The sequence below is a fragment of the Thamnophis elegans genome, chromosome 13 (assembly GCF_009769535.1).
Source record: "Thamnophis elegans isolate rThaEle1 chromosome 13, rThaEle1.pri, whole genome shotgun sequence".
Taxonomy (NCBI): Eukaryota; Metazoa; Chordata; class Lepidosauria; order Squamata; family Colubridae; genus Thamnophis; species Thamnophis elegans.
In genome coordinates, this window is record NC_045553.1 from 8,593,481 (window position 1) to 8,608,234 (window position 14,754).

The following is a 14,754-nucleotide window of genomic DNA, read 5'->3' on the forward strand; positions in this document are numbered from 1 at the left end:
CCCCAACAACCTGGGTCCTCATTTTACCCACTTCGGAAAGACGGAAGGCTGAGTCATCCTTGAGCTGGTCAGGATCGAACTGCTGGCAGTCGGCAGAGTTGGTCTGCAATACTGCCTTCTAACCCCTGCGCCACCTATGAATCAGTTGGCAAGCATCCGAATTTTGACCACATGACCCTGGAGACGTTGCAACAGTTCTTAAGTGTGAGAAAGGGCCATAAAGCCCTTCTTTGTCAGTGCCGTCGTAACTTTGAACAATCACTCAGTGAACGGTTGTAAGTCGGGGACTACCTGTAAAGAGGAGAAAAGTCTTGGCCGCTGTCTTCCCCTGATGAGTCCTGCTAGCTCAACCTCTCGGCTGGTTGTCACCAAGGATTTTTGTCTTGTCCCCTTTCCCTAAATAGGTTGCTATTTACCAAGCAACCCGGAAGCGATTGTCCTGGATATCGACTACAAGTCGGGAACGCCGATGCAAAGGTATGGCCTGGCACCCTTTCCCGGCCTGTTTTACTCCAGTGAAATAAAAAATAAAATAGGAATTATTACTGTTACTGGCATTGACTCCTTCTTCTTCCTCTTCCTCCCAGCGCTGCCAAAGCCCCTTACTTGGCCAAGTTCAAGGTGAAGAGATGTGGAGTGAGTGAACTTGAAAAAGAAGGTTGGTGTAATGCCCACTCCTCCTCTTCCTCTTCCTCCTCAATCTCCTCTTCCTTCTTCTTCTCGTTTTCTTCTTCTCCCTCTTGGCCTCCTTCTCTTCTCCTCCTTCCACCTCTTCCTCCTCTTCCTCCTCCTTAATCTCCTCCTTCTTAATCTCCTTCTCCTTCCTTTTCACCTCCTCCTTCTTTCTCTTCTTCACCTCCTTCTCCTCCTCCTCTTCTCCTCCTTCTCCTCCTTCCTCTTCTCCCTCTTTGCCTCCTTCTCTTCTCTTCCTCCTCTTCCTTTTCCTCCTCTTCCTCCTCCTTCTCCTTCCTCTTCCCCCTCTTCATTTCCTCCTCCTCCTACTTCCTCTTCTCCTTCCTTTTTTTCTTCCTCCTCCTCCTTCCTCTCCTCCTCCTCCTTCTCCTGCTTCCTCTTCTCCCTCTGAACCTACTTCTCCTTCTCTTCCTCCTTCCACTTCTGCCTCTTCGCCTCCTTCTCTTCCTCTCCTCCTTCCTCTTCTTCCTCCTCATTGGTAGGAGGAAGTGAAGAGAAATTGAAGTCAAGCTCAACTCCTGGATGCTGGCCTAACATCTTTGCAGTTTCTTTGGCAAGATGTACAAGTGATTTGCCACTGACGGGGCTTTTTTATATATCCCAGCCTAATCTACATTCTTCCTAGCTAGCCCGTCCAAATACTAATCCTCCTCCTCCTCCTCCTCCCCCCCCCCCTTACAACTACATCACAGAAAGGGCAGAGAATTAACTGCTGGCTAGAGTCACCTAACGGACATCTCTTACATATTATCATTTGGAACGTAACTTCTTCAAAAATACCCCTCCGCTCCCACTCTTTCAGGTCTGCGTTGCCGTTCAGATTCCATAGATGAAAGCGGAGAAGACGGGAGGGAGAGTAAGAAGATTTGCTGGCAAGCTGCCATCTTTAAAGTGGGCGATGACTGCAGGCAGGTGAGAAAGCTTGCAGAGTTGTCTTCTTAAGTCACGTCCTGTGGATATTATGGACGATTTTCAGCCATCGTTGTTGCGATGGGAGGAGGGGGAGGTCCTTGGTGCTCTCTGAGCTTGGTTGTTTCCTTGCAGGCGTTTCATGGCCCAAACTCGGGAACATCATCAGTGCTAGAAGGGAGCGGGGTTTGTAAAGTGGAAGAGGAGGACTGTGGGGTCCTCGGTGCTCTCTGAGCTTGGTTCTTTTCTTACAGACGTTTCATAACCCAACTTGGTAACATCATCAGTGCTAGTAAGGAGTGTGGCTTGCTGTCAGTTTATATTCTGTGGTTGCTTAGTCAGTGTTGGTAGGACGGCCTTGGAGATTCTTTGGTTTGGCTGTTTATCTTGGCTCTTCGGCAGTTTCTTGATTGGGGTATCGCTTGTTTGATTGTGGGTCTGATGTTAACCTTGGAGTTAATGTACTGTCTTTTTCAGCATATAAGACGCACCTCCCCCCCCAAAAAAGGGTGAAAATGTGGGTGCGTCTTATACACCAAATACAGCATTTTTGGCCTCCCGAAACCCCACCCCCTTCGCAAAAATGGCCGTGCATAGCTTTTAGGAGGCTTTCAGAGTGCTCTTGGGGGCTGCGGAGGGCAAAAATGGGCCCATTTTTTGCTCATTTTTGTCCTCCCACAGCCCTCAGGAGCACTCTACAAGCCTCCCAAAGCCTATGTATATCCTGTTTTTTGCACACACACAAAGGGGGGAGGGCATTTTTTGCTCGTTTTTGCCCCCCAGTCCCCAGGAGCACTTTGCAGGCCTCTCAAATTCTCTACATGACGTGTTTTCCACAAAAAAAAAGAAGTGTGCAGAGGGTTTGGGAGGCCTGCAGAATGCAAAACCTTTTTTAAAAAAATTTACCTCTTCAAAAATCTTGGTGCGTCTTATAGTCCGAAAAATACGGTAGTCTTTTTGTTCTTTTTTGGGCTGGGTGATAGGCCCTTTTGCATAGTCTATGGCAGGGGTCAGCAAACTGTGGCTCTGGAGCCACATGTGGCTCTTTCATCCCTCTGTTGTGACTCCCTGTTGCCAGTTGGCAACATAATTTTGAGAGGAGCTTCCGGTTTGGGAGAGGGGGAAGCAGGGTGTGTCAAAAGGAAACTCTATGGCAAGGGGCGGGTTTTCTGGTCAGCTCCACAATTGATAGGGCTTTCGGTTAGGACAGGTAGAGGAAAAAGTATGCCGCACTAGGAGGAGACTCTATGGTGGGGGAACCGGACTTCCTGTTGACAGAGGAAAAAGGATGCTGCGCTAGGAGGAGACTCTATGGTGGGGGAACCGGACTTCCTGTTGACAGAGGAAAAAGGATGCTGCGCTAGAAGGAGACTCTATGTTGGGGGAACCGGACTTCCTGTTGACAGAGGAAAAAGGATGCTGCGCTAGGAGGAGACTCTATGGTGGGGGAACCGGACTTCCTGTTGACAGAGGAAAAAGGATGCCGCGCTAGGAGGAGACTCTATAGTGGGGGAACCGGACTTCCAGTCGACTCCAGAATTGAACAGGGGGCTTTCAGTTAGGACCTTTGTGGCTCTTTGAGTATTTAAGATTGCTGACCGCTAGTCTATGAAAAAGACTCCAGCAGCTCTCCACCAGCAATCAGCCCCCACATCAGCATAGATGAACTCCAAGGTTAGTATCAGACCAACAAAAAAGTGAACAATATCCCAATCTAGAAACTGCCAAAATGCCCACAGCAAACAGCCCAAAGAATCTCTAAGACCACCTCCACCCACACTGACAGGACAAGAATATAAGCAAACTGTACTCCTTACTAGCACTGATGATAATACCTAGTTGGGTAGTGAAACGTCTGCAAGAAAGCAGCCAAGTTCAGAGAGCACCAAGGATTCCATAGCCATTCCTCATCATCGTCGCTGTCGTTCTCCTCCTCCCGGAAAATCCCTGCTTACTAGCATGATGGTGTTACCTAGTTTGGCTAATGTAAGGTCTGCAAGAAAACAACCAAGCTCAGAGAGCACCAAGGACCCCATAGTCTTTCTCCTCCTCCTTTCCCTCCTCTCCACACACCCAACTCCCTTCTAGCACTGATGACGTTCCCTAGTTGGGTCATGAAACATCGGCAAGAAAACAGCCAACTTCAGAGAGCAACAAGGATCCCTCATGTCAACCCTGAGCTACAAATATCTTCTTTTATTAATCTTCGTTGCACATAATATTTGAACGCTCCCTTCAATCCTTTTGTCAGCGTTCCAAATATCACCCAGAATTAAATCAGAGTCCAAGGCAGAGCTTTCGTCAAAGTTCCAATTTAATAAGAGAGACATGTTGGCACATCTGTGGAAAATCCGAATCTGAAAGCTTCCTGGGTTTCCCACCCAGTTGAAAGGTCATGATTGCCCCCAACCCATAAGTTCATCACACGGTCCAATCTTCCTCTGCCACGCTGGCATTTCCACCCATCTAGTTCCGGTCAGGTGCAGAGTTGCGGAGACAAAGAATGACCTTGGGCTTCTAGAAAGGAATGTTTTATTTTGACAACAACACATTCTGCTCCTTACTATTCCCCCCTCTCAATTACCCCACTAATGAAACAGTATAGTAAAGAAAGAGAGAGTGTGGCAGGCCAAAGATCCTAAAAGAAATATGACTGCAGGCCTGATAGGCGGCCTCTCCTCAGAAGGAATATGACTGCAGGCCTGACACCTGTTTCTTTTGGTGTTGGGCAGGACATGCTGGCCTTGCAGATCATCGATCTCTTCAAGAACATATTTCAGCTGGTGGGCCTCGACCTGTACGTCTTTCCCTACAGAGTAGTGGCTACTGCTCCTGGGGTGAGTATCAGGAGGAAGGGCGAGTTTTTACTGATCCGCATGTTATACTTTTGCTCTGTGCATGGATATGCAGTGGACAGACTAAGCAAATTTTAACTTTAGACAACATGGGCCTTAGATATGTATAATCAATACTGTAAATGCAATATTTAAAATGCAAGCACTTAAAAAAAACTCTCGGCTTAAAATTAAATTTCTTGTACAGGTTGTCCTCGATTTACGACCATAATTGGGCCCAAGATTAATATTGCTCAGTGAGAAATTTGTTAAATGAGATTTGTCCCGTTTTATGACTTTTCTTGTCACATTTGTTAACCGAATCACCGTAGTGGTTAAGCTAGTAACATAGTCGTTAAGTGAATTTGGCTTCCCCACAAAGCGGGATCCCAGGACTCCAGGACACTAAGATCGTCATAAATACGTGTCTGTATTTGGATCACATGACCTATGGCAATGCAACAATGGTCGTAAGTGTGAAAAATGGTCCATTGGCTATAAACATATAGCAAAGAAAATGCATATTTGATTATCCATTTAATAACTGCAGCTAGAATCGTGTTTGCGCAAAACTGGAAAAGTGATCCCTACAGAGGAGAATGGGGATTAGGAGAATATTAGAATGTGCAGAAATGAACGGATTAACATTGGCAATCAAAGAGAAAGAACGAACTGATTATTATATAAATGGGAATAATTTTACCGATGGGTAGAGAATAAATATAAGAATTAGAAATGAAGGTAGATGAGTAAAATATAGAAAATGTGTTAATAGAGTTAATAGAGTTAAATAAATCAAGAAGAGGGTTGTGTTTATATATTGATGGTATTAATAATTACATTTCAATACATATCTTTCATATTAATGATTTAAACATACATCCTCCTTTTAAAGGTATACATATATATAGCAATTTCATTGTTATTCCCCCCCCCCAACACACACACATATTAGAATGTGCAGAAATGAACGGATTAACACTGGCAATCAAAGAGAAAGAACGAACTGATTATTATATAAATGGGAATAATTTTACCGATGGGTAGAGAATAAATATAAGAATTAGAAATAAAGGTAGATGAGTAAAATATAGAAAATGTGTTAATAGAGTTAAATAAATCAAGAGGAGGGTTGTGTTTATATATTGATGGTATTAATAATTAAATTTCAATAAACATCTTCCATATTAATGATTTAAACATACTGTACATCCTCCTTTTAAAGGTATACATATACAGTATATATAGCAATTTCATTGTTATCCCCACCCACCCCGCCCCAAAACATATTTTTTCGGCCAAAGTGAGGGCTGGATTCAGGTTTTCAGGTATCCTCATAATAATATTACATAATTATATATCACTACACGCCCCAAATTTTTAAATCCAAGAAGAGGATTGTTATAGTATTAGACATTTAAGGGATTGGTATTAAGCAAAGAATGGATTGTAAATTTTAACTGTTATATATAGCACAAAACATGTGTACCCAGACGACACACTGTTTAATGGAAGAGGGACTGTTTGTATCAAAATAAAATAAAAAAATTAAATGGAAAAATGGTCCTAAGTCACTTTTTATTCAACGGTTACTAAATAAACTGTTGTACATGAGGGACCGCCTGTATTTCTTTCTGCTTATGAGTTTATGACAGCTTTCCAGCTGCAGATGATTCGGTGAGTTGCAGATGTGGGAGCCCCCAAACCGAGCCAGGCAGAGCTGACATGATGTGTATCCGGTCAGGCTCTTACAGCTGTTTTACAGAATTTCTGTGCTCTTGGGAGCTTCCGGCTTCTCACATCCCTTCCTTTCCCTTCTTTCTCCTAGTGTGGCGTCATTGAATGCATTCCAGATTGCACTTCCCGTGATCAGCTGGGCAGGCAGACCGACTTCGGGATGTACGATTATTTTACCAGGCAGTACGGAGATGAATCTACTCTGGCCTTTCAGAAGGTATTTTGTGGGACTCTTATCGATAGAAGAGAATATTCGTAGCTCGAGGTTGAATTAGGGGGGTCCTTGGTGCTCTCTGACCTTTTTTGTTTTCTTCCAGATGTTTCATGACCCTGCTAGGTGACGTCATCAATGTTAGAAGGGAGTAGGGTTTGTGGAAAGGAGGAGGAGGACTGTAGGGTCCTTGGTGCTCTCTGAGCTTGGTGGTTTTCTTGCAGACATTTTATGACCCTTCTAGGTGACAGCATCAGTGTTAGAAGGGAGTGGGGTGTGTGGAGAAGGGAAGGAGAGAAGGGAAGGAGAACTGTGGGGTTCTTGGTGGTCTCTGAACTTACTGTTTTCCTGAAGATATTTCACGACACCACTAGGTAACTTCATCAGTGCTAGAAGGGAATGGGATTTGAGGAGGAGGAGGGGAGAGGAGAAAGGGAGGAGGAGGACTGTGGGGTTCTTGGGATGCAGGCATTTCATGAGCCTACTAGGTAACATCATCCATGGTACAAGGGAGTGGGAATCATAGGAGTGGGAATAGGAGAAGGGGAGGAGGAGGAGGAGAATTGGCAATAGCCCTTAGACTTAAATGCTTCACAGTGCTTTACAGCCCTCTCTAAGCGGTTTACAAAGTCAGCCTCTTGCCCCCAACAATCTGGGTCCTCATTTGACCCACCTCGGATCCTTGAGCCTGCTGAGATTCAAACCGGTGATCTGCAGAAGTAGCCTGCAGTACTGCGCTCTAACCACTGTGCCACCGCGGTAAATAGTCCAGCGATGCCAAGCAGAAAAACTTCTGTATTGTTAGGAATAAAGTCAACCCAAAGTCTACCAAGTGACACCATTCGATTCCTTTATCCTTCTCCTGAAAATTAGTCCTTTGTCTTCATTCCCTGTTCCCCCCCATCCCCGTCCCCGTCCCCATTATGAAAATGCTCCTGTTTTAGATCTTCAGCTTTGGCCTACTGAGGGCCTAATGATGCAAAACCTTCTTTCTCAATATCTCCAATGTTGTTGCATCCTTGCAGGCTCGCTACAACTTCATCCGCAGTATGGCTGCGTACAGTCTCCTGCTCTTCCTCTTGCAAATTAAAGACAGGCATAATGGCAACATCATGCTGGACAAACATGGACATCTCATTCACATTGGTTCGTTTACCCCCTTGGGACTTCTTTGTGTCTGTGTGGGTGGGTGGGTGGGTGGGTGTGTTCACCCTTTTACCTGGAGCAGGGGTCGGCAGCTCTGGAGCCGCATGTGGCTCTTTCATCAGTCTGCTCCGGCTCCCTGTTGTTCTGACGTAGGCTTCCCAAGAGCCTGAAGCAAATTCATTGTCCCAACAAACCCCCCTTTTATGAATTGACTGTGAATTCTGCTCCTTCACATCCAGCAAAGTCTTTCAAGGGAGGATTTGCAGTCACAGACTTTCTCTGGCTTGGAGAGCTGCCAGGCCGATATCTGCAAAACCTGGCAAGGAGCCTTGGAGAGTCACGGACCAATTAAGGGAACTAATTGTCTCCTGCAAAGTCCACTCCCCTTTGGCTCCTCTTTTATTTCCTCTGAGAGGGGCCGTTCATCATCCACCTGTAGCCTTACTCCCAAGTCGACCCCTGTTCTTTAACTGTTCTCTTCGTCTGGCGACTCGTCTGGTAAGACGAGGGCTCTGCATCGGAGGCAGAGAGGGGGCCAGGGCCGTCTCACAGTTATCAGCTTCCTTTGGAGTCAGAGATCAGTGGGGCAGAGGAACAGCTGGAACCTGTTCCCCGTGTGCGCATGCGCAGAGTTACCAGACAAAGGGAAAAGCTAAAGAACAGGGGTCGACTTGGGAGTAAAGCCACAAGTAGACAGTGAATGGCCCCTTCCAGAGGAAATAAAAGAGGAGCAAACGGGGAGTGGGTTTTTGCAGGAAACAATTCGTTTGTTTGGTCGTTAGATTCATTTCAGGAGTGTGAAGATCTGTTCGTGAATCTCAGAGACTCTATGCCCAGCCTTTCCTTGCACAGCCCCTCATTTGGAAAATATTGACATGGTAGCTTTCAAAGCTATATAAGGTCTGTGGTCATAAATCCACCTTTGAAAGACTGTTTGCCAGGCCTTGGCTGAATGTGAATGAGAGAAATTCACATTCGTTTAATGAAAGGGGGTTTGTTGGGACCAGGACTCTGCTTCGTGCTTTTTGGGGAAGCCTAGCTCAGAACCGTCCCCAGGAGTTAGGTGGTGCCGTATCCCTCCCCATCTGCTGAGTTCAGTTTTAACCCAGATGGCTTCTTTGACCTTTGGTCTTTCAAACCAATGATCCTCTCCATCCAGAATGTGGACTTCGCTGTCCTCCAAAGTGTGGGCTCTGTCTTTCAAGAATTGCTTATCGCATTTCAAAGATCTCTGGAGCAGACAGATGTCAACATCCCTCTCTTCCTTCTTGGCAGATTTTGGATTCATGTTCGAAAGTTCTCCTGGTGGGAACCTGGGCTGGGAGCCCGACATCAAGCTGACGGATGAAATGGTCATGATCATGGGTGGCAAGATGGAAGCCACGCCTTTCAGGTGGTTCATGGAGATGTGCGTCAGGGGCTACCTGGCAGTCAGGTGAGGAGGCTTCCGCTTGGGTCTTCCTTGTCTCGAATGTTTGCCTTCAGCCCTTTTTTTCCCCAAACCCTCCTGCAAGAGACCAATTTAGTTAGCGGAAAGGGGGAGAAGAAGAAAAAGAATTAAAAGTGGGATTTTTGAGAGCCCAAGAGAAAATGGTTAAAAGAGGAAGAAAGGGGGAAAGAGTTACATTAGTAGACTACAGAGAATAGTAGTAAGATTGTTATGGTTATGTAATTATAGAATAGGATAGGGATAGGATAGGGGAATAGAATAAGGAATAGGGATAGAATAAGGAATAGGGATAGGATAGGATAGGATAGGGGAATAGAATAAGGAATAGGGATAGGATAGGATAGGGGAATAGAATAAGGAATAGGGATATAATAAGGAATAGGGATAGGATAGAATAGAATGGGGAATAGAATAAGGAATAGGGGAATAGAATAAGGAATAGGGATAGGATAGGATAGGATAGGGGAATAGATTTATTTTTATTTTTATTTTATTTTCCCTTTATTTGTATGCCGCCCTTTTCCCTGGGGGGACTCAGGGCGGCTCACAGTTCAAAAAGGGGGGGGGGGGGAGGACAAACAATTTTCCGACATGAAGACAGTACAACATATTAAAAGAAAACACAACAGTCACACAATTCGGGTGGGGTTAGAATCTTAACCCCAGGCCAGCCGGGATAGCCAGATCTTTAAAGCAGTGCGGAAGGACTGGAGGGTGGTGAGGGTCCGAATCTCCACGGGGAGTTCGTTCCAGAGGGTCGGAGCAGCCACCGAGAAGGCTCTCCTCCGGGTAGTTGCCAGTCTGCACTGGCTGGAAGATGGTATTCGGAGGAGGCCTAATCGATGCGATCGTATCGGTCTAGTGGAGGTAATTGGCAGTAGGCGGTCTCTCAAGTACCCAGGTCCACTACCATGAAGGGCTTTATAGGTGATAAGTAGCACCTTGAAGCGCACCCGGAGATCAACAGGCAGCCAGTGCAGCTCGCGGAGGATAGGTGTTACGTGGGTGAAGCGAGGTGCACCCACGATCGCTCGCGCGGCCGCATTCTGGACTAGCTGAAGTCGCCGAATGCTCTTCAAGGGCAGCCCCATGTAGAGCACATTGCAGTATTCCAGCCTAGAGGTCACAAGGGCACGAGTGACTGTTGTGAGGGCCTCCCGGTTCAGGTAGGGACGCAACTGGTGCACCAGGCGAACCTGGGCAAATGCCCCCCTGGTCACAGCTGACAAATGGTGTTCAAAGGTCAGCTGTGGGTCCAGGAGGACTCCCAAGTTGCAAACCCTGTCTGAGGGGCGTACAGTTTGACCCCCCAGCCTGAGAGATGGAACACTTGGCCAATTCGCGGGAGGGAAACACAGCAGCCACTCGGTCTTTTCTGGATTGAGCACAAGTTTGTTGACCCCCATCCAGTCTTTAACAGCCTCAAGACCCTGGCTCATCACATCCATCGCTTCGTTGAGTTGGCACAGGGCGGACAGATACAACTGAGTATCGTCCGCATACTGGTGGTATTTTATCCCGTGCCGTCGAATGATCTCACCCAGCGGTTTCATGTAGATGTTGAAAAGAAGGGGGGACAGGACCGAACCCTGAGGCACCCCATATGTTAGGGGCCTAGGGGTCGATCTCTGCTCCCCAACTAACACCGACTGCGACCTGTCAGAGAGGTAAGAGGAGAACCACTGTAAAACAGCGCCTCCCACCCCCACCTCCCGCAGTCGTCGCAGAAGGATACCATGGTCGATGGTATCGAAAGCCGCCGAGAGGTCAAGGAGCACCAGGATGGAGGCGTGGCGTAGAATAAGGAATAGGGATAGGATAGGATAGGATAGGGGAATAGAATAAGAAATAGGGATAGGATGGATAGAATAGAATAGAGGAATATAAATAGGAGTAGGAATAGGAATAAAGAATGGAATTAGGAATGGAATGGAACAGAATTAAGAATAAGGAATAGGGATAGAATAAGGAATAGGGATAGGATAGGATAGGGGAATAGAATAAGGAATAGGGGAATAGAATAAGGAATAGGGATAGGATGGATATGATAGAATAAAGGAATAGAAATAGGAGTAGGAATAGGAATAGGAATAAAGAATGGAATTAGGAATGGAATAGAACAGAATTAAGAATGGAATGGAATTAAGAACAGAACAGAATTCTTTATTGACCAAGTGTGATTGGACACACAAGGAATTTTTCTCTGGTGCATAAGCTCTCAGCATACGTGCAAACAGCAAAGTTATAGGTCACAGATATGAATCATGACTACAGCCATTAATCACAAAATACAAAAAAGTGATAAATCATAAGCTGCAAAGAAAAATGGGGGGGAAAAAGAGAGATGAGAAGGATAATAGCAATACAGCTCTATACTCCAATGGAAAATATCCATAGGCATAAGACAAGACTGTGGGAATCGGGTGTTTAGCAGAGTGATGGCACGGGGGGAACAAACTACCTTTGTGTGTCTAGTTGTTTTGGCATGCAGCGCCCTATAGCCACGTCCTGAGGGGAGAAGTTGAAACAATTTTTGTCCAGGATGTGAGGGGTCTGTGTGAGATTGCCCACAACTGGATTGTTCTCCGGTTCCTTAGAAGATCAGCACGAAGTATAACCCCAAAGATACCTGGATGGCTGAATTGGACACCCAGTTATGAGGTCCCTGCCGTACCCCTGTAGACGTTTTGTACAAAATCATGAGGGTTGTGTGTCTGCATTAATTTCTCTTCTGTCGTGGTCCCATCCTATCCTAAATAAATAAACTTCTCCCTGCTGGTGGGTGAGACCGATTATGCCTTCCATTCTCTTTCTCTCCTTGCAGACCTTATATGGATGCTGTGGTTTCTTTGGTTACGTTGATGCTGGACACAGGATTGCCCTGTTTCCGGGGACAGACCATCAAACTCTTGAAGTAAGTGGGCTGCGCCGATTGCCGAGAACAGAAATGATGGGTGGGTCTCACTTAAAGCTAAGCAAGGGCTTGATTGGCTTAAAGAGGGGCGGGGGAGGATGCTTGTGTTGAACCCCCATGGCCTGGAGGGGTGGATGGAACCAGGGGAGGCTGCTGGGGGTTCGCACGGGTTCGGGCGATCTTCTAGCTAGGATTTCCCCCAAATGCCACCCCTCACTGGCCCCTCAACTCAACATCTCCTGGTGATTGGCCGAAAGTCACCAGGTTGACTTTCATCCCTAAGGCAGGATTACAATTCACCCTCTCCTGGTGATTGGCCCAAGTTACCCAACCAGCTTTCATCCCTAAGGCAGGACTACAACTCAACATCTCCTGGTGATTGGCCAAAAGTCACCCAGTTGGCTTTCATCCCTACGGCAGGACTACAATTCACCCTCTCCTGGTGATTGGCCCCAAATCACCCAACCAGCTTTCATACCTAAGGCAGGACTAGAATTCACAGTCTCCCATTTTCTAGCCCGGTGCCATGCCGGCTGGGGAACTCTGGGAGTTAAAGTCCAGATCGCTTAGAAGTTAGTAAGGTTGAGGAAAACACTCATATAATTGTATTAAGAACTAGCCGAAACCCCGGCATTGCCCAGTTATTTATTTATAGGGGGAAAATGTCTGGACCAAACGTAATTTCTAATGTTGGGTTTTCCCCCTTACCAGAGGGAGCCCCCTTGTGGAGTACTGTGAAGCCGTTACCATGGCAACTCCTCTGCGCTGTACAGTAGAAGCCATTTTAGGGAAGTACAGTAGAGGGGTGTGTATGTATGTATGTATGTATGTATGTATATGTGTGTGTGTGTGTATGTATGTATGTATGTATATATATGTGTATATATATATATATATATATATATATATATATGTTGCATTTGTGCTGATAAATAAATAAAGGGAGACTAGTATAGATCTATTTCAAGCTATTTAGCTCTCATCAGCTAGCCACATCCTTACTGGGATTTGAACCTGTGCTGTATTACATATTAGGCAGTTGTGTTAGCCACTAAGCCACATATATATATCGGAAATGTGCCGAAGTCAAGACTTCTGCTTAGTCTTTTGATGTCCTTCTGCTCCTCCTCTGTTTTCTCAAACAGGAACAGGTTCAGCCCCAACATGACCGAGCGAGAAGCTGCCAACTTCATCATGAAGATCATTCAGAATTGCTTCCTCAGCAACAGGTAAGCCTACTTCATCTCGGGCTGCCCCATTGGTGGCCCAGCAACCAGCAGCGAGGCGACAGGGAGAATTGTACCTTCAGACTGAACAAGATTCTATCAAGGGGGTTCTACGATAAGTATATTTAGATCACCTGGGTGGGATGCCTGTCAGGGGTGGGATCCTACCAGTTTAACAACTGGTTCGCTGAGCACATATGCGCCATTTACAGAGAAATCACCTTCCGCATTACTGCTGGGAAAGAAAAACAGCTATCAGCTGGGCTTCAGAAAAGGGAATATAGCAGTGGTGGGTTGTGGGCGATACGCCCCGGTATGGGCGTACCGGTGCTTGCTGGGAGCATCAGGCACCGTTCTGGTACAGTGCTGCGGAGGGCCTGCCTACCCATGTTCCTGAGCTGTATTTGACCCAACCAGGTCATTTGCGCACACACAGGCAGCGCACGGCGCCTGCGTGATGCTCCGCTGAGCAGCTGGAGCATTGTTCATGTTTGGGGAGCTGGGTCAGAATCTGAACTTTCTCTCTCACCGCAGGCTAACAATTCTGTCCGGCAGGGAGATGAATAGTTATCTGCCACACCTATTCATCTCCGCCCCTCTGCCTTTGATCCCCAGAGCTAGGGTGGGGCTTTGCTAGCAGCAATGGCTTTTCCATCGTAAGGATCGGCCCATAGATTTCCACTGCTCTCCTCTCCTCTGCTCAGCCTTAGTCATCTCCTACAGTATATTTCTAATCAATCCAAGACTCATTGCTGCAGCAAACCCTCATCCAGAATAGCCTCTGAAAACAAAGCTTGTTTGTTTCTCGACTCCCCAAAGAAACCAAATTCAATCCTAAGATGTACGTCCATCTCTGAAAAAAACTAATTTCTTTCCCCCTGTCTTTCCCTCTTCTATTTTTTTTTTTTTTTAGGAGCAAGACCTACGATATGATCCAGTACTACCAAAACGATATTCCTTACTAAAACAGTGGGGAGAAACACCACAATCGCGTCCCCTTCCTCCCAGCCTCGAAATGTGAATTTCTGAGATCGTTGTCTCCCGTTCTTCGAAGCAAGCCCTGTGTGCGTGCGCCCGCGTTTGCATGCCAAGCTGGGTGTCGTCCCCCCTGTGGTAGCAGATGCTGCAACAATCAACCAACATCTTAGCTCGCGCCTTTCGTCTTTGCTGGGATCCTCACGTGGCGTAGCTGTGATCTAGAAATTAGCCGTCGTCATAGACTCTTAAAAAATCTTGTTGCACTTGTGAAGACGGGCAAATTTGAAACCTTCGGTGGATGTCAGGCAAAGTCCCCCCCTTTCTTGGCATGTCTCAAAGCCAGAATCTTTTGACGTGGTTCTTCTAGAGCAGGGGTCAACAACCTTAAACACTCAAAGAGCCACAAAGGTCCTAACTGAAAGCCTCCTGTTCAGTTCTGGAGCTGACCGGAAGTCTGGTTCTCCCACCATAGAGTCTCCTCCTAGCACGATGTACTTTTTCCTCTGCCAACGGGAAGTCTGGTTCCCCCACCATAGAGTCTCCTCCTAGCGCGGCGTCCTTTTTCCTCTGCCAACAGGAAGTCTGATTCCCCCACCATAGAGTCTCCTCCTTGCGTGGCATCCTTTTTCCTCTGCCAACAGGAAGTCTGGTTCCCC

General features: G+C 46.5%; 1 protein-coding gene across 2 annotated transcripts in view; it reads left to right on the top strand.

Annotated features, from left to right (window-relative positions):
* PI4KA (phosphatidylinositol 4-kinase alpha) overlaps positions 1–14,495 on the top strand; it is a 97,452-nt gene extending 82,957 nt beyond the window's left edge. For both annotated transcript variants that reach the window (XM_032228739.1, XM_032228740.1), the window contains exons 46-55: positions 405–477; positions 588–658; positions 1,496–1,605; positions 4,335–4,439; positions 6,265–6,390; positions 7,410–7,530; positions 8,806–8,965; positions 11,805–11,894; positions 13,040–13,123; positions 14,034–14,495. In XM_032228739.1, the coding sequence (XP_032084630.1) occupies positions 405–477; positions 588–658; positions 1,496–1,605; positions 4,335–4,439; positions 6,265–6,390; positions 7,410–7,530; positions 8,806–8,965; positions 11,805–11,894; positions 13,040–13,123; positions 14,034–14,085 (992 nt within the window). In that variant the 3' untranslated portion in view covers positions 14,086–14,495. The remainder of the gene's footprint in view (positions 1–404; positions 478–587; positions 659–1,495; positions 1,606–4,334; positions 4,440–6,264; positions 6,391–7,409; positions 7,531–8,805; positions 8,966–11,804; positions 11,895–13,039; positions 13,124–14,033) is intronic.
* The last annotated feature ends 259 nt before the right edge of the window (positions 14,496–14,754 follow it).